This window comes from Glandiceps talaboti, chromosome 6 (assembly GCF_964340395.1).
Source record: "Glandiceps talaboti chromosome 6, keGlaTala1.1, whole genome shotgun sequence".
Taxonomy (NCBI): Eukaryota; Metazoa; Hemichordata; class Enteropneusta; family Spengelidae; genus Glandiceps; species Glandiceps talaboti.
In genome coordinates, this window is record NC_135554.1 from 11,154,164 (window position 1) to 11,179,585 (window position 25,422).

Consider the following 25,422-nt stretch of genomic DNA (forward strand, 5'->3'; position numbering starts at 1 on the left):
TTACATTAGTCTATCAGCTAGCCCTCAGATGTTTTTCCGATAAAATATGACACACAGCCGAACAACGCTATCGAGGATGGAACATCCGAGGTCTAGCGAATGTCATCAGGATATAAATAACTGCCAATCAGAGAACCGTATTTGCGACAAGCACAAACAGAGGACAATAGCTAAATTTTCATGCATATTCATCTTAAGGAGAGGCTTGTAAAAATAACCACCAATGCGTTAACTAAAATGTGTGAATGACAACGTCTACACACTCATCAAACACAATTACCATAAACTGATAAGACATAGTAATGACATAAATGCGTTTGTCAACACCTGCATGCAGAGATTGAATATATTAAAAGTATATATATGCATATATGGCCCAACCCACCGCTTATCGTAATCTCAGTGGAATGTCCGGTCTGAAAATGACATTCGCTAGACTGTTCGGGCAAGCCCTCACATGCGAACTTCGTTCGCTTATAGTTATAGCACCGAAAGAAAGCCCGAACGTCTAGCAGCAAGACTAACATTACATGAGTGGAAACTACAATCCTACTATGAAAATAGAGCCAATGGTATTGTAGCACACCTGTATTTGACTGTTGCTATGGGAGTGGTCTTGTTGCTAGGCATATTTGCATTCATTTGTTTAATCTTTACTAACATGCCTGCCCTTCCTACTTTCCATCTTTGCCATATAAACCATCATGTAGCTGTTGCTATGGCATGGTCTTGTTGCTAAGCATATTTGCATACATTTTTTTGAATCTATATTCACTTACCTACCCATCCCTGTTGTTACATTGTATCTTTGTAATATGCATCATCATTTCACTGTTGCTAAGGGCGTGGTCATGGCTGCTAGGGTCAATTGTGTCAGAAAAATTCAGCATTAACTGCAAAATAACACCTCTAGAAACATCTCAACCAAGTTTCAACCCCATTCACCATGCAGTTTCAAGATTAAGTTTTTGACCAAAATTTACATTTTTACACCTAATTTGCATATCACTGATGGTGTCATCACGTTGTGAATACAACTTCATCTACAGATGCCCATATGCATCCCCATTAAATTTTAGCCCAATCTGCTCTATTTTTGGAATCACACCTTTCGGCAGCATTGACAAATGGAACCAGTTATAGACATGAACAGATGAATTGGCTTAATAGCTCTTGGCACAGCATGCTGGAAGCACAGTGACATTATTGTTTAATAGGAACGGTTTTATAAGCGCTTGACATAGCAGTTAGATTTAGAATGAATGTCAAAGTGTTAGCTGTGACCATGTATTGTCAAGTTTTATTCCAATCACCAGTTTCATGTATGTACGTTTATCAATAATGTGATGTATATGGACACTCAGCGTATCCAGAAAATACCTGAAGAACTTGACATTTATTCTAAGTGTAACAGCTACAGTAACTTGTAAGTTGTATGTCAAGAAGCTGTAAAACCACTCCCATCACACAATGTGTCTCTGTGCTTCTAGCATGCTGTGCCAAGTTATTTTAAACCAATTCAGTTACTATGTACTTTTCTTGTCTATAACATGTTCTGTTTTTCCATGCTATGCTGTTGTAACTTGCATCGATTTTTCACCAAAAACCCCCACATTTTTAGACCTAATTTGCATATCACAAATAGGATCATTGTGTTATGAATAATTGTCAATCTAAACACCACTAAGAATTTTCCCATCAAATTTCAATCCGATCTACGTAATAACAATTAATTTTGGAATTATAGATTTTTGACCCAAAAGAAATATTTTTGCATATCACTGATTGGATCATCATGTCTGATGAACGATTCTTAATATAACCACCCTGAAGAATGTTACAACCAAATTTCAGCCCAACCTGTTCAGTGGTTTTGGAATTAAACGTTTTTAACCAAAAAGATACATTTTCATACCTAATTTGCATATCACTGATGGGATCAAACACCCTAAAGAATCCAAACACCATAAAGAATATTCTCACCTCTAGTAGTTTTTGAACATTTTTTAGCACAACTAACCTATAAGGTTCAGTAGCACTATAGGAATGGCAAAATGTCTGTCTGTCTGTATGTATGTATGTATTTATGTATGCGTGCGTGCGTGCGTGCGTGCGCGTGTGTGTGTGTGTGTGTGTGTGTGTGTGTGTGTAAACAACTTAAATTCAAAAACCGCTGGACCAATTGGCCTGATATTTGGTGGGTGTATTACCTTGGATGTCTAGTGTGGAAATTATTCACAAGTCAAAAAGATCTTGTGACTGAGTGTCTGATTTGGGTCAGAATATGTAGATGGGTCTGAAATTTAGTGGGAACATTCTTAGGGGTGTGTAGATTAATATTTGTTCATGACATGATGATTCCATCTGTAATTTGCAAATTCGGGCTAAAAATGTGTATTTTTGGTCAAAAAGCTTTAATTCAAAACCACTGAGCAGATTGGGCTGAAATTTGATGGCGATGCATCTGGGGGTGTCTAGAGGAAGATATATTAAGTATATAGTGATCTCATCAGTGACATGCAAATTAGAGGTAAACATGTGAGTTTTGTTAAAAAATTTATATCTCAAAAAATACTTGGCCAATGATACTGAAGTTAATTGAGATGTTTCTAGGAATGATATTCTGCCGATTTTGTTTACAACATTTTGACACAATTGGCTCTAGCAACCATGACCACGCCCTTAGCAACAACCAAATACCAGTATAATTTGTTAAAATAACAACATCACTTAGTATGCAAGTGACTAAACATTCAAAACATGTACGCAACACCCAAAAGATGGTGTATTTCACGGTGATAACAACAGGGATTCTTAGACAAATGAACATTGAACATTCAAAACATACTATGTAAATATGCCTAGAACAAGACCATGCCTATAGCAAAAGCCAAATTATTGCATACGAAAGATAACAACAGGGAAAGGAATAATCGACAAGTGAATAAACATTCTAAAAAAGTATGCAAATATACCTAGCAACAAGACCATAGCAACAATCAAATGATGATATGTACCAGAAAGATAACATCAGGGATTCATAGACAAGTGAACTAACATTAAAAAAAAATATATACAAATACGTTTAGTAACATGACCATACCCATATAGCAACCGTCAAATGATCACATATATTGCAAAGATAACAACAATGCTGTATAGGCAACTGGATAATCATTCAGCAAATGAACACAATACCCAGCAATATAGCATTGATCAGCATGTGGATAAACATTTGTAGAAAATGTATTAATAGTAAAAAACTGTTGTGCTCCAATGCTATTGGCACTATTTATATTTTTTCCCCAGATCACACACTGATGATAAGATCATTTCAATTAGTCTAGCTGCTAGACCTCAGGCTTTCTTCTGATAGCTACATGTATCACCCTCTCTAGTGACCTTTGGTTGACTTCACAATGAGCATAATAGCCCAAGGGGTCTAGCAACAAGACTACATTTTGATTTGAACAATTTCCCAACTAGACACCCAAGGTAATATAACCACCAAATATCATGGCAATCGGTCCAGCAGTTTTTGACTTAAGGTTGTTTACACACACACATTTACACATCCACACAGACAGGCAGATACTTTCCCATGCCTATAGCACAACTGAACTTAAGAAGTTACATGTAAGTTGTGCTAAAAAATTGCTATGATCATATCTTGCTACATGACTGAAAAATGAAGGTCATAAAAAACATGCGTGCTTGATGAAATACTACACTTCAAACCTCATACTTTTTTGTCCAAAGTAAGAAACAGTAGTATGGACAATTAGACTATTCCAATTAAACAGAAAATAATGCCACATTAGTCAGGATTGTCACTAATTTGTAGCATAACTGAGCTGAGGTTCAGTAGTGCCATAGGCATGATGAAATGCCTGTGTGTGTGTAAGTCAGAAACTGCTAGTTTGATTGCCTTGGTATATGGTGGACATTAATTAGGGCATGTATGTAGATGGGAAATTGTTCATTGTAAAAATGATCGCATCAGAGATGTATGATTTGGGTAAAGAAAAATGCGATTCTTGGTCAAAAGTCTATAATTCCAAAATTGCTGAGCAGATGAGGCCGAGATGTGGTGGGAATATTCTTAGAGGGGTTTAGATTATGATGTATTCTTGATATGATGATCTCATCAGTGATATGCAAATTAGGCATAAAAAGTCTTTTTAGTCAAAATTCTGTAATTCTAAAACTACTAAATTAAATAGATTTGACTGAAATTAGGTGGGAGGGATCTTGGGGTCAAGGGGTGTTTAATTTAAGAGAACAATATGCATCAAAACGTTATATAATGATTATAAGGTATAATACATAGTGACTCTTTTCAAGTGCCTACAAGTTAACTATATTACAACTCAATCATTTACATCATCCATATCAAGTGTAAAAGTTTACTGTTTCATTTGCTGATTGACCACATTAGAAAAACCACATGCTAGGCTTGTAAACAAACCAATTGAAACAGTATACACTTGATACGAATGCTATAAATGAGTGTAGCACATAAAGAAATTGCTTTACTCAGTAGTGTTACTTGTATCAAATATGAGCTTTCTTTTAAGACCCTAGCTGGCCTTGAAAGTATTTTTCAATGACAAATAACCAACTTAATTGGTTTTCTTCATATAGCAAAATGGTGGCCTTGTCTGTGATAAACAAATACATTTTGCCTGTTAAAGTTAAAAGTTTGTCATCTTGAATTTGATACTAAGTGGACATTAAAGTGTCACACCAAGGAAATAGAACCACTTTGTTATTAATATTAGTGAGTATTAAGATAAGGACCAACAAGATTCATTTTATGTCACAAATGTCAAGATGGCAATTTGTTCAAATGAAAATGATTGCATCAGGGATGTGTGTTTGGTTAGAAAACATGATTGTAGGTAAAAACTTGAACACTTGAACTACTGGATAGATTAGTCTGAAATTTGGTGTAAGGTGATCTGGTCAGTGATTTACAAGTTTGGTGCAAAAGAGTGATTTTCTACCAAATTGTTCACTGTTCTCAATGAAGAGCACTAGGTATATGTTATATATTAAAGGTTGTATAATCACTGGGCAAAGTACATATGATATGCCAATCCTGTTCTTGCATGTGTCAAGACTCAGTGAATTCAGCGCAAGGATGTTATTTTGAGGTCTGTTTACATAAAAATATGTTACCAGAAAATTTGTCAATCTACATAAAGGAAATGATTTGTAAATAAACTGGACAAACACAGTCACTTTGAAGATAAATTTGAAGATATCAGAAACTAAAATCATTTTGAGTGTAGGCAGAAATTCATCAGAAATTCACTTTGACTCTTTGACACCTAAAATGGATCCACCTACTTAGTGGATTTGTAATTCACTTAACTGAACTGTGGTTCAATTTGTGGCTTATGTAGTTCTAAAGACATTGTGAAGTTTGTTGTTTGTGTTTGTGAACAATGCTTACAGTAAAACTTGTTGGTGATGTTACTTGGTGTATAGCAGATGGACTTTTGGAGACAAAGTGATCAGATTAGTAATATGCCATGTATTCTGATCATAATATTAAGACTCCAAATTTACCAGTCTGAGACTTCCAGTAACTCTCTCATCTTATAAACTAGAACCTCCCCAATAATCTTCTCTTACTTTTTGCACTGAAAAGTTCAATAAAAACATTTTGTCTCCACATCATGACTTTTGTGCATGAATTGACAGTGATGCACAATACATGCATCTCAATCTTTGCCCGTAGCAACACTGAAATGACATTGGAAAGGTAACAAAATTGATGATTAGGCAGGTGAATCAGCATTAAACAAGAATGAACTGTATACATGTGTGCTACGGTGCCACTGACACCATTTTAAAAATGTTCTACAGTGTGCTGCTTTAGTTAGTTAGCAGTATGTACAATTACTTATTTGCACACTTAATAAGGTATGTGCCCATGGTAGTAATGGTAGCACATGATATGCTCTATTTGTTCTTGCATGTGTCAAGGCTCAGTAAATTTGTGTGTGCACAGTGTGAGGATGTTATTTTGAAGTCTATTTACAAAAAAAAATGTTTAGCAGAAAATGTGTCATTGCACATAAAGGAAATGATTTGTAAATAAACTGGATGAACATTTTCACTATATAATGTACAAGGTACATATGTACCATCCCCACATTTACATGTATGTCTGCTGACTCCAGATTTCTTACTGGTATAATTTTATCCAAGATTTATGCAAAATAATGATTGACTGCATTAAATTTTGTATATTAATCCTTTTCAAATCAAATGATCTCGTTGTGGTAACTGAATGTATAATATTTTTGCAACTTGAAAGCAATTATGATTGATGATTTATCTGCAAAGCAATTAAAAATGACATTGTAATATGATGCCTGTCATATTTATTTTTCAGCTGATTGTGGCACACCAACGACAGGAACACAAGCATCAAGTTCATGTACATCACCTTATTTACATGGTAAAAACTGTCAATACACCTGTAATAATGGTTATCTTGCCAGTGATGGATCAAATACAGTTGATATCACATGTAACAGTGGGACTTGGAGTAGTAGTAGTGTTATCTGTATTGGTATGTAATTTTGTAATTTAGCAATGTTTCCTTTTTGATTTTAGATATTCCATGTGGATATAAGTATTGGATTTTATATCGATCATTACTGTAAACAAATTTTGTAAAATTGATGATGTGTATTTCATCTTAACAAATACAGGGTATCATCACACACAGAGAGTCATTGTCTATTCCAATCACAGCAGCCAGTCATTTAAGATATAAATTAGAATTGCATCGATTCCAAGCTTTCATACATTATATGTGTCTGTATAATGTGCATGGTTCAAAAACCATAGTCTTACCATCGAAACTACCAAACAACTATATATCTATGGGGTGGATACAATCATGTGACAGACTGAATGATGTTCCACTATTATAAGGTGTCAAAACAAACCAAACAGTTGACCATTCATTGCATGCAATCAAACACTGTACATGTAGAAGAGATCAGCTGATATTATTTATTGATAATCATAAATTTATCTTTAACACAGTTTTATCCTCATTAGAGAAAACCACTCTCACCTGAAGTAATTGCTAATGTATAGTTTGAAGAAAGGCTATTGGCATCAAGAATCAGAACGAACAAGAGAGAAACAAAAGAAATGCTTATTTACAAGTAAAAAACGTACCAAACAATTAGGGACTTCAAATTTGCAGATACCAGAAACTCAATGTATTTTGAGTGTAGGCACAAATTCATCAGAAATTCACCTTGAATCTTTGACCCCTAAAATGTGCTACTGTAACAACACCTAATTAGTGGATTTGTAATTCACACAACTGAACTGTTGTTCAATTTATTGTGTAGTTCTAAAGACATTGTGAAGGTTATTGTTTGTGTTTCTGAACACTGCCTACGATAGAACTTGTTGGGGATGTTACTTGGTGTATAGTAGATGGACTTTTGGAGACAAAGTGATCAGATTAATAATATGCCATGTATTCTGATCATAATATTAAGACTCCAAATTTACCAGTCTGAGACTTCCAGTAACTCTCTCATTTTATAAACTAGAACCTCCCCAATAATCTTCAATTAATTTTTGAACTATAAAGTTCAAAAGAAACATTTTGTCTCCAAAACATGATTGCTGTGTAGGAATTTACAGTTATGCACATGCATCTCAATATTTGCCCTTAGCAACAGTGAAATGACAATGTATATTGGCAGGATAACAAAACTGATGATTAGGCAGGTGAATAAGCATTAAAAAAGAATGAACAATATACATGTGTGCTACAGTGCCATTCGCATAATTTTAAAAATGTTCTACAGTGTGCTGCTTTAGTTAGTTAGCAGTATGTACAATTACTTATTTGCACACTTAATAAGGTATGTGCCAATGGTAGTAATTGCAGCATATGATGTGCTCATCCTGTTCTTCCATATGTCAGGGCTCGGTGAATTTGTGTGTGAGGATGTTATTTTGAGGTCTACATTTTTTTTTAAATGTTCACCGTAAAATTTGTCATTGTACATAAAGGAAATGATTTGTAAATAAACAGGATAACCACAAATGTACAGTCTGTACAGATGTCTGTCACTTCCCATATATTTATGTCTGCTGACTCCAGATTTCTTTACTTGTATAATTTTACCCAAGATTTATGCAAAATAATGATAGACTGCATTTTTATATTAATCCTTTTCAAATCAAATGATCTCGTGGTAACTGAATGTATAATATTTTTGCAACTTGAAAGCAATTATGATTGATGATTTATCTGCAAAGCAATTAAAAATGACATTGTAATATGATGCCTGTCATATTTATTTTTCAGCTGATTGTGGCACACCAACGACAGGAACACAAGCATCAAGTTCATGTACATCACCTTATTTACATGGTAAAAGCTGTCAATACACCTGTAATAATGGTTATCATACAAGTGATGGATCAAGTACAGTTGATATCACATGTAACAGTGGGACTTGGAGTAGTAGTAGTGTTATCTGTATTGGTATGTATTTTTGGTAATTTAGCAATGTTTACTTTTTGATCTTAGATATTCCATAGGTATTGGATTTTATATACGATCATAACAATAAGGCCATAGGCCCAAAGAGCAAACAGTAATACAAGCGTTTCAGTTCATAGAGGGTAATTCCTCTCTATTTTTAATTGCAAAATAAATAAATGAAGCTAAATTATTTACTAATAGATAAGTTACATTATCTGAATTCAAAAGTGAAATGAAATTATCATAGGAAGGGTTTTTGATCTTAGATATTCCATAGCTATTGGATTTTATATACGATCAATCCAATCAGTTTATTTCATAACAATAAGGCCATAGGCCCAAAGAGCAAACAGTAATACAAGCGTTTCAGTTCATAGAGGGTAATTCCTCTCTATTTTTAATTGCAAAATAAATAAATGAAGCTAAATTATTTATTAATAGATAAGTTACATTATCTGTATTCAAAAGTGAAATGAAATTATCATAGGAAGGGTTTAAACAAAACCACCTTGGTAACATTTCTTTACAAAGGTCCTTGTAAAGCAGTACAAATACAGTACAAATTATGTGTAGTACAGTATTTGCAAAATCTTTGGTCAGCAGGAATGTTTTCATGTCGTCCCCTCTCAATTTGCGAAGGATGCGAGGAGCAGCGAAATCTTGACAGTGCTGTTCTAAATTTACACATTTTAACACAACTTAAATATCTCTCTGGTTCAAGCATTGATTTGAAAGTGTGGTAGGAACGAAGCCTAGGAGATGATTCAATATCTTCGTGCCAGATCTGACTAGCACAGTCTTTTAAGCCTACACCCTGGTTCAACCATGCATGGCCGAATCCAAGGCGGCAAATTAAAGATTTGACGTTAAAAGCCCAGTTGACTGATTTTATACCCCTTACTTCTTCTAATCTTTTCAACATAATGTAGCATTTATAGGGGTATCTATCAGTGTCCATTTGTAGTATTTTCAACCAATAGCTCACACATCTTTTAAAATACATGACACAGATGGGAAATCTACCACACTCTCCTATTGCTGCTAAATCATTTGTTTTCCCACTAACATTCAAAAGAAATTTACAGAACTGATAATGAACTTGTTCAACCTGGGGGGAATTTTCATAACCCCAAATTTCACTACCATACATTAAAATACGTGTAACATAAGTATCAAAAAGTTTGAAAGAGTCGGACATGGACATTCCACCCAGCTTCCTTAGCAAAGTCTTAAGTTGAAACATGGCCTTCCTTCCTTGTGAAGCCTGGTTTTTCTTGGTTGGGCTCCAACTAAGTCTTGACGAAAAAATTTGGCCTAAATACTTGTAGTGAGGGACAACTTTAATTGGTCGGTTTCCCAAGAACCATCTTTCAATTTTCTTTAGACAACCACCCCTGCTGAACACCACAATTTGAGTTTTGTCTAAGTTTACACTTACACCCCAATGAGAACAAAAAACTGTAGCTGATTAATTTGTCTTTGAGTGTGAATTGACATGTCCGACCCCTCAGCCACATCATCGGCATACATTAAGATATTGAGGTTTTGAACTTCTTCATCGATATAGACACCAAGAAACCAAGTCATTAATGAATAAAGAAAACAAGACAGGACTAACCATACAGCCTTGACGCGTTCCAATTGTACACTTAAAATAGTCAGTAATACCAGCCGGCGTATTTACACAAGACCGTAAGCTCCTATACATTGATCTCAGAACAGAAAGAAATTTACCATGTATACCATATCTAATCAGTTTGTCCCATAATAAATCATGTTGAATAGAGTCAAATGCCTTTTAAAAGTCAATGAAAATACAATAAAACCTTCCCTTCTTTTGATACTTGGCTGCCATAGCTTGAAGCGTAAATATATTGTCCACTGTACTGTTACCGCGACGAAAGCCACCCTGCGCTTCCGATATGATTTTATTTTGATAGCACCAATTTTCCAAACGGAAATTCAGAATTTTGGTGAATATTTTACTCATTACTGGAAGAAGGGAAATGCCCCTGTAGTTATTTACATCGCTAAGACTTCCCTTTTTAGCACAACTGAACTGAAAGGTTCAGTAGTGCTATAGGCATGGCAAAGTGTCTGTCTGTCTGTCTGTCTGTCTGTGTGTGTGTGTGTATGTATGTGTGTAAACAACTTAAAGTCAAAAACTGCTGGACCGATTGCTTTGATATTTGGTGGTCATATTACTTCTGGTGTCTAGTTGGGAAATTGTTCAAATGAAAGTGATTGCATCAGGGATGTGGGTTTTGGGTCAAAAAATGTGATTTTTGGTCAAAAAACTTAAACTCAGAAACTACTGGGCAGATTGGTGCGAAATTTGGTGGGAACATTCTTAAGGGGGTGTAAAGTAAGATTTGTTCATGACGGGATGATTCCATCAGTGATATGCAAATTAGGGCTGAAAATGTGTCTTTTTGGTTGAAAATCTATAATTCCAAAACCACTGAGCAGATTGGGCTGAAATTTAATGGAAATGCATTTAGGGATGTATGGACGAAGATATGTTAAGCATACCATGATTCCATGAGTGATATGGAATTAAGGTGTAAAAATGTGAATTTTGGTCAAAACTTATATCTCAAAAAATACTAAGTGAATGAGTTTGAAACTTGGTGAGATGTTTCTAGAAGTGTTATTCTTTGTCATTGCTTTTCCTCAAAAATCTTCAACTCTGAAATTACCCAGTAGATTGAGCTTAACTTTGTTGAGAATGTGTAGATTTGTCCTCATTAATAGCTGACACAGTGAGAACAGTACATTGTTAATTAACTATAATGTTTACTTTATTACTATTTCCTCTGGTGGTAAAGCCTGTAGCATGGCCAGTTTGGTTTATGACTGGATTATGTAATATATTGTAAGACAGCTGTTTCATCACCTACCCATATAAACTGAATGGAGCTGGCTTTTACAATATTACAATAAGACAACCAAGAAAGATAAACCTGTTATATTGGTATGACTTGGTTCCAAATTGATTTTAAAAAATAAAGAAGTACAAAACCTTGTAGACACATCCCTTTAAAGTTTGATTAGGATGTTGCTATACTTGTCTTGTACACTTCCAACATAGGATGGCTGGATTATGATGATGGAAATTAGGTATGAAAATTTTGTTTTTTGTTACAACTTTAAATCTTCAAAAAATTATATATCTATCATTGCCCTGAACATGAAGTTGTGCGGCAACGCAATATTTGCGCTATTTTTATGTAGTGGTGTAATAATAGCTTTACTCCAGCTTGCAGGGAAATTACCGCTAGAGAAAATGCTGTTGAATAAGAGGTTTAACACTGTACTCAGTCGAGGTAAACTTTGTTTAAAGAACTCAATAACTAGCCCGTCATAACCAGGTGCTTTGTTATTTGGCATACAGTGAATGGCTTTCATAATTTCATCTAAAGAAATTGTATTGAGGTCATTGGGAACATTCTCATCACAACGGTCACAATGTTGATCGTGATTCTCAACTCGCGTGGTGACGGTTTCACGAAACGCAGTATCAATGTGAGATGACGTAGTGTTGTTAAGCAGTCCACGAAAATAATTATACCATTGGTCAGTTGTAATATCACCAGAAGACGATACGTTACGTCTCAAGTTACGTAACAATCCCCAGAACTTTACTGGATCATGTTTTGCCTCTAATAATTTTTGTTTCTGTTTCTCTTGAAATGATACTTTCTTTCGTTGACAGATAGCTTTGAAATTATTCTTAGCTGCTCTATATAAGAACAGGTCATTTCCATTATTCGAAAGTCTAAATTTATTAAGGAGTCTATATTTTTCATTCTTGGCTACTCTACAGTCTTTGTCCCACCATACTGGTTGAGATCGTTCACGATTTCTCAGTATATTAGATGATTTCATTCCCGACGCTGCATAATCAAATATATCACGGATCGTCTGTATTGATTGATCTATACTGTCATTTGCGATATACTCAGAAGCACCTACAAGAAGTTGCCGAGTACAATCATCATCCATTTTCTGCACGAATACTTCCAACTGTGACGGATTCCATTTGAAACGATGCCATGGCTTGATATTAATTATGGGATCACATTTAGTTTGCGGTAAATTATAATAAATATTTCTAAATTTGCAACATATGGGAAAATGATCTGAGATATCTATTGGTATACTTGAGAAGTCCTCAACAAAAGGAAATAGCTCTGATGACAGAATTACATAATCTATGACGCTAGCTCCATTGTTGGAGAAACAGGTATAATTACCATCTCTGTCACCTGGGAAACGCACATTAACAATATGTAGATCTACTTGCTTACATACTTCTAACAGCTGTCTGCCAAGTAGGTTGATACTTTTGTCTTTCGAACTACGTGGCAGCTCAAAACTGTCCGATTGATAACCCGGCTGTAAAAAAGCATCATCGTCTTGTACTATATAATCAGGCAATTCACCGGTACGGGCATTAAAATCACCAACAAGGATCAAATAAAATTCATTAAGCTTAGCATATGCGTCTAGGATGATATGTTCTAAATTATCAATATACCATGTAAGGCATCTGGTGAATACATTGGTGAATTTTCTGGGGGAACATACACTGCACATAAAAGAATATCTCTATCTAGACTAAATGTTGTTTTATCTAAGATAACCGAGACACGTAAGGAGCTAAGTGCTCAACAACAAAAAGGATACACCACCAGAGTGTCTACCAAAATGACTACGCTTGGTATTAAATGACGAATAGCATTTAAAGCCACTAATAGCATTGTCGAAGTCATCTTCAGACTTTGTCCAAGTTTCATTTACACATACAATAGGATACTTATTTATTAATTCTATAAAGTCAATATTATTCAAATGTTTTTGTAAACCTTGAGTGTTCCATGCTAGAATGGCAAATGGAGTCTTGCTATGCAGGGCCCGGCCAAAGACCTAGCTAGGTCGATGACGTTGATCCTTCAGTTCCTTACAGGTGTGACCTTCTTCATCGTAGAAATAGACTTTCTTCCCAACTTCTGAAGTGACAATAAGTTTGTTATAATTCAGCCTTGCTTTCGCGGAAGCATTAAGTTGGAGGATTTCACGCTTCTTTGCCAACAATTTACTTCGAATAGCTCTCATCCTTGGGGAGAAGTCTTCGTCGATGCTGATTGATGTACCTTTCAATTTATATGCATTACGTAAAACGGTGTCCTTGTCTTTGAAGAAGGAGAACATTGCAACAATCAAAGGTGATCCACGAACTGATTACCGGAGATTCTATGCACCCGTTTGAATAGTATATCTTTGGCAATACCTAGTTTGTCTCTGATTAAATCTTTGACAGTATTCTCTGACGTTTCCCAGTCTTCAAACAGCGTTTCTTGGTCAACGCCTCGAAATAACTAGGTTACATCTATGACTTGTGTTATCTCTGTCATCACTCTGCTTTCGTAGCGTTTTGACTTCTTTCCTTAGTTCAGTCAATTCGTCTGTACATACTTTTATCCCTGCAATAGAATGTTCAACTACATCAATTCGCCGAGCATTTGAAAGCGTGGTTTCTCTGATTACATATAGGGTGTCTTCAATATTATATAGATCATTACTGTAATTAAATTCTGTAAAATTCTGCAAAGCAATTAAAAATGACATTGTAATATGATGCCTGTCATATTTATTTTTCAGCTGATTGTAGTACACCACCGACAGGAACACAAGCATCAAGTTCATGTACATCACCTTATTTACATGGTAAAAGCTGTCAATACACCTGTAATAATGGTTATCATACAAGTGATGGATCAAGTACAGTTGATATCACATGTAACAGTGGGACTTGGAGTAGTAGTAGTGTTATCTGTATTGGTATGTATTTTTGTAATTTAGCAATGTTTCCTTTTTGATCTTAGATATTCCATGTGGATATAAGTATTGGATTTTATATCGATCATTACTGTAAACAAATTTTCTAAAATTGATGATGTGTATTTCATCTTAACAAATACAGGGTATCATCACACACAGAGAGTCATTGTCTATTCCAATCACAGCAGCCAGTCATTTAAGATATAAATTAGAATTGCACCCAAGCTTTCATACATTATATGTGTCTGTATAACACACTGTGTGAATGGTTCAAAAACCATAGTCTTACCATCGAAACTACCAAACAACTATATATCTATGGGGTGGATACAATCATGTGACAGACTGAATGATGTTCCACTATTATAAGGTGTCAAAACAAACCAAACAGTTGACCATTCATTGCATGCAATCAAACACTGTACATGTAGAAGAGATCAGCTGATATTGTTTATTGATAATCATAAATTTATCTTTAACACAATTTTATCCTCATTAGAGAAAACCAGTCTCAACTGAAGTAATTGCTAATGTATAGTTTGAAGAAAGACTATTGGCATCAAGAATCAGAACGCACAAGAGAGAAACAAAAGAAATGCTTAATTTCAAGTAAAAAACGTACCAAACAATTAGGGACTTCAAATTTGCAGATACCAGAAACTCAATGTATTTTGAGTGTAGGCACAAATTCATCAGAAATTCACCTTGAATCTTTGACCCCTAAAATGTGCTACTGTAACAACACCTAATTAGTGGATTTGTAATTCACACAACTGAACTGTTGTTCAATTTATTGTGTAGATCTAAAGACATTGTGAAGGTTATTGTTTGTGTTTCTGAACACTGCCTACGATAGAACTTGTTGGGGATGTTACTTGGTGTATAGCAGATGGACTTTTGGAGACAAACTGATCAGATTAGTAATATGCCATGTATTCTGATCATAATATGAAGACTCCAAATTTACCAGTCTGAGACTTCCAGTAACTCTCTCATCTTATAAACTAGAACCTCCCCAATAATCTTCAATTAATTTTTTAACTGAAAAGTTCAATAGAAACATTTTGTCTCCAAAACATGATTGCTGTGGAGGAATTTACAGTTATGCACGTGCATCTCAATGTTTGCCCTTAGTAACAGTGAAATGACAATGTATATTGGAAGGATAACAAAATTGGTGATTAGGCAGGTGAATCAGCATTAAAAAAGAATGAACTGTATACATGTGTGCTACAGTGCCATTCGCATAATTTTAAAAATGTTCTACAGTGTGCTGCTTTAGTTAGTTGGCAGTATGTACAATTACTTATTTGCACACTTAATAAGGTATGTGCCAATGGTAGTAATGGCAGCATATGATGTGCTCATCCTGTTCTTCCATATGTCAGGGCTCGGTGAATTTGTGTGTGAGGATGTTATTTTGAGGTCTATATATTTTTTTAAAATGTTTACCAGAAAATTTGTCATTGTACATAAAGGAAATGATTTGTAAATAAACTGGATAAACACAGTCACTATATAATGTACAATGTATAGCCTGTACTAATGTCTGTTGCATCCCTACATTTATATGTATGTCTGGTGACTCCAGATTTATTACTGGTATAGTATAATTTTACCCAAGATTTATTCAAAATTATGATAGACTGCATTTTGTATTTTAATCCTTTTCAAATCAAATGATATCGTTGTGCTAACTAAATGTATAATATTTTTGCAACTTGAAAGCAATTATGATTGATGATTTATCTGCAAAGCAATTAAAAATGACATTGTAATATGATGCCTGTCATATTTATTTTTTCAGTCGATTGTGGCACACCAACGACAGGAATACAAGCATCAAGTTCATGTACAGCACCTTATTTACATGGTAAAAGCTGTCAATACACCTGTAATAATGGTTATCTTACCAGCGGTGGATCAAGTACAGTTGATATCACATGTAACAGTGGGACTTGGAGTAGTAGTAGTGTTATCTGTATTGGTAGGTATTTTTGGTAATTTAGCAATGTTTACTTTTTGATCTTAGATATTCCATGTGGATATAAGTATTGGATTTTATATAGATCATTACTGTAATTACATTTTGTAAAATTGATGACGTGTATTTCATCTTAATAAATACAGGGTATCATCACACACAGAGAGTCATTGTCTATTCCAATCACAGCAGCCAGTCATTTAAGATATAAATTAGAATTGCATGCAAGCATACATTATATGTGTCTGTATAACACATGCACTGTAAATGGTTCAAAAACCGTAGTCTTACCATCGAAACTACCAAAAAACTATATATCTATGGAGTGGATACAATCATGTGACAGGCTGAATGATGTTCCACTATTATAAGGTGTCAAAACAAGCCAAACACTTGACCATTCATTGCATGCAATCAAACACTGTACATGTAGAAGAGATCAGCTGATATTGTTTATTGATAATCATAAATTTATCTTTAACACAATTTTATCCTCATTGGAGAAAACCAGTCTCACCTGAAGTAATTGCTAATGTATAGTTTGAAGAAAGACTATTGGCATCAAGAATCAGAAACGAACAAGAGAGAAACAAAAGAAATGCTTAATTTCAAGTAAAAAATGTACCAAACAATTAGGGACTTCAAATTTGCAGATACCAGAAACTCAATGTATTTTGAGTGTACGCACAATTTCATCAGAAATTCACCTTGAATCTTTGACCACTAAAATGTGCTACTGTAACAACACCTAATTAGTGGATTTGTAATTCACACAACTGAACTGTGGTTCAATTTATTGTGTAGTTCTAAAGATATTGTGAAGTTTGTTGTTTGTGTTTGTGAACACTGCCTACAATAAACCTTGTTGGTGATGTTACTTGGTGTATAGCAGATGGACTTTTGGAGAGAAAGTGATCAGATTAGTAATATGCCATGTATTCTGATCATAATATTAAGACTCCAAATTTACCAGTCTGAGACTTCCAGTAACTCTCTCATCTTATAAACTAGAACCTCCCCAATAATCTTCAATTAATTTTTGAACTGAAAAGTTCAATAGAAACATTTTGTCTCCAAAACATGATTGCTGTGCAGGAATTTACAGTTATGCACGTGCATCTCAATCTTTGCCCTTAGCATCAGTGAAATGACAATGTATATTGGAAGGATAACAAAATTGATGATTAGGCAGGTGAATCAGCATTAAAAAAGAATGAACTGTATACATGTGTGCTACAGTGCCATTCGCATAATTTTAAAAATGTTCTACAGTGTGCTGCTTTAGTTAGTTGGCAGTATGTACAATTACTTATTTGCACACTTAATAAGGTATGTGCCAATGGTAGTAATGGCAGCATATGATGTGCTCATCCTGTTCTTCCATATGTCAGGGCTCGGTGAATTTGTGTGTGAGGATGTTATTTTGAGGTCTATATATTTTTTTAAAATGTTTACCAGAAAATTTGTCATTGTACATAAAGGAAATGATTTGTAAATAAACTGGATAAACACAGTCACTATATAATGTACAATGTATAGTCTGTACTAATGTCTGTTGCATCCCTACATTTATATGTATGTCTGGTGACTCCAGATTTATTACTGGTATAGTATAATTTTACCCAAGATTTATTCAAAATTATGATAGACTGCATTTTGTATTTTAATCCTTTTCAAATCAAATGATATCGTTGTGGTAACTAAATGTATAATATTTTTGCAACTTGAAAGCAATTATGATTGATGATTTATCTGCAAAGCAATTAAAAATGACATTGTAATATGATGCCTGTCATATTTATTTTTTCAGTCGATTGTGGCACACCACCGACAGGAATACAAGCATCAACTTCATGTACAGCACCTTATTTAAATGGTAAAAGCTGTCAATACACCTGTAATAATGGTTATCATACAAGTGATGGATCAAGTACAGTTGATATCACATGTAACAGTGGGACTTGGAGTAGTAGTAGTGTTATCTGTATTGGTAGGTATTTTTGGTAATTTAGCAATGTTTACTTTTTGATCTTAGATATTCCATGTGGATATAAGTATTGGATTTTATATAGATCATTACTGTAATTAAATTTTGTAAAATTGATGACGTGTATTTCATCTTAATAAATACAGGGTATCATCACACACAGAGAGTCATTGTCTATTCCAATCACAGCAACCAGTCAATTAAGATATAAATTAGAATTGCATGCAAGCATACATTATATGTGTCTGTATAACACATGCACTGTAAATGGTTCAAAAACCGTAGTCTTACCATCGAAACTACCAAACAACTATATATCTATGGAGTGGATACAATCATGTGACAGGCTGAATGATGTTCCACTATTATAAGGTGACAAAACAAGGCAAACAGTTGACTATTCATTGCATGCAATCAAACACTGTACATGTAGAAGAGATCAGCTGATATTGTTTATTGATAATCATAAATTTATCTTTAACACAATTTTATCCTCATTAGAGAAAACCAGTCTCAACTGAAGTAATTGCTAATGTATAGTTTGAAGAAAGACTATTGGCATCAAGAATCAGAAACGAACAAGAGAGAAACAAAAGAAATGCTTAATTTCAAGTAAAAAACGTACCAAACAATTAGGGACTTCAAATTTGCAGATACCAGAAACTCACTGTATTTTAAGTGTAGGCACAATTTCATCAGAAATTCACCTTGAATCTTTGACCCCTAAAATGTGCTACTGTAACAACACCTAATTAGTGGATTTGTAATTCACACAACTGAACTGTGGTTCAATTTATTGTGTAGTTCTAAAGACATTGTGAAGTTTGTTGTTTGTGTTTGTGAACACTGCCTACAATAAACCTTGTTGGTGATGTTACTTGGTGTATAGCAGATGGACTTTTGGAGACAAACTGATCCGATTAGTAATATGCCATGTATTCTGATCATAATATTAAGACTCCAAATTTACCAGTCTGAGACTTCCAGTAACTCTCTCATCTTATAAACTAGAACCTCCCCAATAATCTTCAATTAATTTTTGAACTGAAAAGTTCAATAGAAACATTTTGTCTCCAAAACATGATTGCTGTGCAGGAATTTACAGTTATGCACGTGCATCTCAATGTTTGCCCTTAGTAACAGTGAAATGACAATGTATATTGGAAGGATAACAAAATTGGTGATTAGGCAGGTGAATCAGCATTAAAAAAGAATGAACTGTATACATGTGTGCTACAGTGCCATTCGCATAATTTTAAAAATGTTCTACAGTGTGCTGCTTTAGTTAGTTGGCAGTATGTACAATTACTTATTTGCACACTTAATAAGGTATGTGCCAATGGTAGTAATGGCAGCATATGATGTGCTCATCCTGTTCTTCCATATGTCAGGGCTCGGTGAATTTGTGTGTGAGGATGTTATTTTGAGGTCTATATATTTTTTTAAAATGTTTACCAGAAAATTTGTCATTGTACATAAAGGAAATGATTTGTAAATAAACTGGATAAACACAGTCACTATATAATGTACAATGTATAGCCTGTACTAATGTCTGTTGCATCCCTACATTTATATGTATGTCTGGTGACTCCAGATTTATTACTGGTATAGTATAATTTTACCCAAGATTTATTCAAAATTATGATAGACTGCATTTTGTATTTTAATCCTTTTCAAATCAAATGATATCGTTGTGGTAACTAAATGTATAATATTTTTGCAACTTGAAAGCAATTATGATTGATGATTTATCTGCAAAGCAATTAAAAATGACATTGTAATATGATGCCTGTCATATTTATTTTTTCAGCTGATTGTGGCACACCACCTGAAGGAACACAAGCATCAAGTTCATGTACAGCACCTTATTTACATGGTAAAAGCTGTCAATACACATGTAATAATGGTTATCTTACCAGCGGTGGATCAAGTACAGTTGATATCACATGTAACAGTGGGACTTGGAGTAGTAGTAGTGTTATCTGTATTGGTATGTATTTTTGTAATTTAGCAATGTTTCCTTTTTGATCTTAGATATTCCATGTGGATATAAGTATTGGATTTTATATCGATCATTACTGTAAACAAATTTTGTAAAATTGATGATGTGTATTTCATCTTAACAAATACAGGGTATCATCACACACAGAGAGTCATTGTCTATTCCAATCACAGCAACCAGCAATTAAGATATAAATTAGAATTGCATGCAAGCTTTCATACATTATATGTGTATGTATAACACATGCACTGTGTGAATGGTTCAAAAACCATAGTCTTGCCATGAGTAACAACCAAACAACTATAATTTTCATAAGGGTAACAGAAGGGATGCATACAATCAATTGACAGACTGAATGATGTTCCACTAACGTGTCAAAACAAACGAAACAGTTAAATGTTGAAGAAACCAAACACTGTACATGTAGAGCAGATCAGCTGTTATTGGGGCTGGATGTGCACCTTTGTATGTGTTATAGACAATCATAAACTTAACTGAATACAATTTTATCCTCACTGGAGAAAACCAGTCTCACCTGAAGTATTTGCTAATGTATAGTTTGAAGAGAGAGAAAGTCTATTGCCCTCAACCAATCAGAATAACACAGAGACAAAAGAAATGCTTAATTGCAAGTAAAAATGTATTCCAAACCATTAGAGACTTCAAATTTGAGAGAAGCAAATACAATTAGTTATTTGCAGACTTATGAATAAAATACAATTGTCACAAAAAATGAAACAAGTATGATATGAATCTTGTACATATTCAAGCAAATTCTTCTGACTCATCTTAATTATCCTTACTACTATTAGCAGAGAGATCTGCTGTCCTTCTCAGCTCAATACCATTATTATCCTAATCTAATGTGAATATTAAACATTTAATAGATTACGTGTAAGTGCACATAGCCCATACCTTCACAATAGTTATGGAAATATGTGTTCTACAGATCGAAAGGGAAATTGGTAATCAATGGATACTTCAGATAGGGCTGCCTTCAGAAGATGATATGACACTGAACCAAGTCTAGTCTCTGCTCCCCACCATCTTTCAAACTGATATACATTAATTTGTATTTTCTAAAATGTTGACTTGATGTTTCTGATTTTGCTGTATGTGTTAATAGTTATAAACATGGATTTCTTCTAGTGATGCCATACCCATCAATCCTTTGGAGAATGCCATGTGTTATTGTTAAGCAAGAGACTGCATAAACATTGTTCAGTTCAGTGATGCTTAATTGGTAAATCCAAATTGACTGCTTGCTGAAAATTCAACATTTGCAGCTTTTTCTGTGCTCTGAGAGAGAATTCCAAAAGTTAGAGGCACAGTTTGCAATATAATGGCTGCCATATGTATTGATGCTAAAATCTGTGGAAATGAATGATTGCAAAAAAGAAGAAAAGCAGTGGAGTGATCATAGCATGTCAAATTCTGAGTATAGGAAAGATAAAAGATTCCATGGTTTGGCCACTAGGAGTGCTGTTCTCAATTTGGTGGCAGGAAGTGAGGGCCAGAATAGTAGTCTAAGAGTATTGTTAAAGACAGCAGACACTAAGTTACCACACATTCTCTATGTTGTTCCGACAATACTATTTTATTAGTGACTATCAGTAATCAAAACATGCCTAACCACTACTGTACTACTCTGTTATGGAGTTCTTTCACACACATTCCATTCATTGCTTCATGCAACCAGTGGCCATGACACACATTTTAGACATTACTTTGTGAAATGTGGTGTGCCCTAGCTCTTGTGATGCTTATCTGAGAAGTGGCTGGAACTCCAGTAACTGGAATACGGCATATTGTCATTGACTTTAGGTCTGAACATAGCTTTTTATTTTCAGCTGATTGATCTGCACCACCTGAGGGAACACAAGCATCAAGTTTATGTACAGCACCTTATTTACATGGTAAAAGCTGTCAATACACCTGTAATAATGGTTATCATACAAGTGATGGATCAAGTACAGTTGATATCACATGTAACACTGGAACGTGGAAAGTTAGACACATTTACATAGTTTTTACTGAATGATATAATACAGACATATAATATTTCTTTTTTATTTCTTTTTTTCAGCTGATTGTGGCACACCACCGACAGGAACACAAGCATCAAGTTCATGTACAGCACCTTATTTACATGGTAAAAGCTGTCAATACACCTGTAATAATGGTTATCATACAAGTGATGGATCAAGTACAGTTGATATCACATGTAACAGTGGGTCTTGGAGTAGTAGTGCAGTTACATGTAATGGTAAGTATATAACTTATAAGTTTATTAAATGCAGTGTACTGAATGATATAGTATAAAATTATAACTTAAATATGATACATTGTGTATTTTGCATGCAAATACCTAGACTGAAAGATAAGTCATTTGTTCAGCCTTAACAGGCTTCTAAACCATGAATGTTGTATTTTACAGACTAGTGAATACAATATTGTGCATAACACAGTTATCCAAATAAATAGATTATTTCTCAGCAATATGTATATCCCCAGGAAATAATGGTATATTCATTATCTTTGGGTTCTGGAGAATAATAACTTAATTCATATCACATCACATAGATTTTACATAATTGCCAAGAAACACAAAATTCGTCCTCTATTTCACCTTTTCTATTTTGAAATCATACCTGTCCACCATTGCATCATGGGACATAGCAGACATGCATATCAATTTCATGAAATTATGCATCCTGAATTATTCATAACTATTTATCTAAAGGTAGTAAGCAGTTAGGAGTGCACATTGAATATTCATGACTCATAAGTGCTACTTTCCTTTAGATAAAGAGCCATGAATGTTTATGCATCCATTCCTAGATCTTGGTACAAGGTCTATGATGCATCTAATAAATATGTAAGTCTGTTAAGTTCCATTAGATAACAATGGGGCAGTGTGAGAACAATGGAGATGAAACAGAGTTTCAATCTGATGTTTTAGGCAATCACAAAATTTTTGTGATGTCAAGTCATGAAATAACTCTCCAGAATCCAAACTTTAAGAAAATATTCATCCTGGAGTGATATTCCCGGTCCTTTAAAGGCATGCAATGCAGTAACCATAACTTATGTCATTGGGTTTTGACAAATTAAAATGCATTTGGCAAATTCCAGTACACTCAATATCTGAGTTTTCATGCACTGACCATCTCAGTTGTGAGACAGGGTCATGTTATTTTTGATTACCATGGGAAAAATGCTGAAATACAGTAGTATGAAACTGGTGTAATTATGCTCAGTACTGTAAATTAATTCCTTTCCAGCTGATTGTGGTAACCCTACAGTAATCAAAGCATCAAGTTCATGCACAGCACCTTATTTACATGGAGAAAACTGTAGATACACTTGTAATGCTGGTTATCATACAAGTGATGGATCAAGTTTGGTTGATATCACATGCATTAGTGGGACTTGGAGTAGTAGCAGTACAGTCACATGTGTTGGTAGGTGACAATCAACACAATTCACAAAAACTATACATTGCTTTATGCCTATTCTTGTATAATGCTGATGTTGATGCATGCTCCATTGGATCATAAATAACAGCTAGAGTCTCTTCACTTCAGAAATAATTTTAAATTAGTTTAGAATCATTATCAAAATAATACTGTTACAGTAGTATACCAGTATGTAATGTGATAAATAAATAATCATCCAGTATTTGAAGGAGTGTGAGGTCATCTTGGACTTGTGCTTGCCAGTATGTCTACATAATATCCCCACCTATTGGTTCAGTGGGATAGGGCAGCCATGAAGAGACACTCTTATCCGTGATGCAACCACTCTCCTTCAAAATACTCAAAAATAATAATAATGATAATGATGTTGGGTTCTTATATAGCGCCTTCCCGCGCCATGCTCAAAGCACTAATAATTATTACCCCTGGCTCAGATCAGAATGGCACAACAGCCCTTTCGTCTTCCTCAACTCCTCGGGGAGCATACAATCCATTGCAGCCATTTAAGCGCATATGATTAAAGCCGTCACATTGCAACCTACATTCTACCAGGTCCCCAATTATACAGCTGGGTTGACTTAGGCACAGTTGTGGTTCAAATCTTACCCAAGGACTTTTACCACTCAGAAACAAACAGCAGGCAGTGACAGGGCTGCAACTTGTAGATTCCGAGCTGGTCACGCTAACCAAATTAAATATTTATAGCAAATTTACAAGTTAAAATTGAACATGCCATGTGATGTGCTAATCATATACAACATTTTAGTGTAGGTGTATGATTATGCATCCGTGCATCAGTTGATTCAAGTACACGGTTGTATGTTTCCACAGTGTGTTAATATATGATGATATCACTTCTCTTTCAGCTGATTGTGGTACACCACCTACACGAACACAAGCATCAAGCTCATGTTCACAATCTCCTTATATAAATGGTGATACATGTAGATACACCTGTTATGATGGTTACCATACAAGTGATGGATCAAGTTATGTTGATCTCACATGTAACAGTGGGACCTGGAGTACTAGTACAGTGACATGTATTGGTAAGTGGTATAACCACATACTTGAATTAAAATATAAATCAGATTGACATACATGTAGTAAAAATAAATTATGTAAAATATAGCGCACAGGTACTGTGATATATGAAATATTTTGATGTTATTTCTATTGCAACTGCTTGTTGAGATGACTTGAATCACAATGCTGTGGACAACTATCATATTTTCATTTGTACGTTGAGATGCATTTCCTAGCAAATTGATACTATAGCAATTAATTGTTCGGCTTGAATATTACATGTAAATTCATATCTATAGATCTAGATGGCTTTACTTTGCTCTAAACTGTTCAGCTATTCTTCACTGTAATACTGTGTTACAAAGTCAATGTGTGCGCAGAGAAAATATAAAACTTGTATATGTATCTCTCTTTCCTGGACAATTCTGCAAGCTTTGAACCATTTGGACTTGAGACAACTCAAGTGGATGAATTATGTCATGCAGGGCTGAGATTTTGTGTAATAGACTTGATTCTGTGTGCTTACTGGAAGCATGGATTTCATGCTTTTTAGGAAGGTGA

General features: G+C 34.5%; 2 protein-coding genes across 2 annotated transcripts in view; both read left to right on the forward strand.

Annotated features, from left to right (window-relative positions):
* Nucleotides 1–19,702: 19,702 nt before the first annotated feature.
* LOC144436834 (complement factor H-related protein 4-like) lies at nucleotides 19,703–25,414 on the forward strand. Its single transcript, XM_078125693.1, has 6 exons — nucleotides 19,703–19,751; nucleotides 20,165–20,344; nucleotides 22,443–22,622; nucleotides 23,641–23,820; nucleotides 24,702–24,884; nucleotides 25,347–25,414. The coding sequence occupies exons 1-6, from the start codon at nucleotides 19,703–19,705 to the stop codon at nucleotides 25,412–25,414; spliced, it is 840 nt and encodes a 279-aa protein (XP_077981819.1).
* Nucleotides 23,697–25,422, forward strand: part of LOC144436077 (receptor-type tyrosine-protein phosphatase S-like) — a 41,263-nt gene continuing 39,537 nt past the window's right edge. Inside the window, exons 1-2 of the mRNA XM_078124752.1 lie at nucleotides 23,697–23,820; nucleotides 24,702–24,884. The gene's annotated coding sequence lies outside the window, so the exon portion shown is untranslated. The remainder of the gene's footprint in view (nucleotides 23,821–24,701; nucleotides 24,885–25,422) is intronic.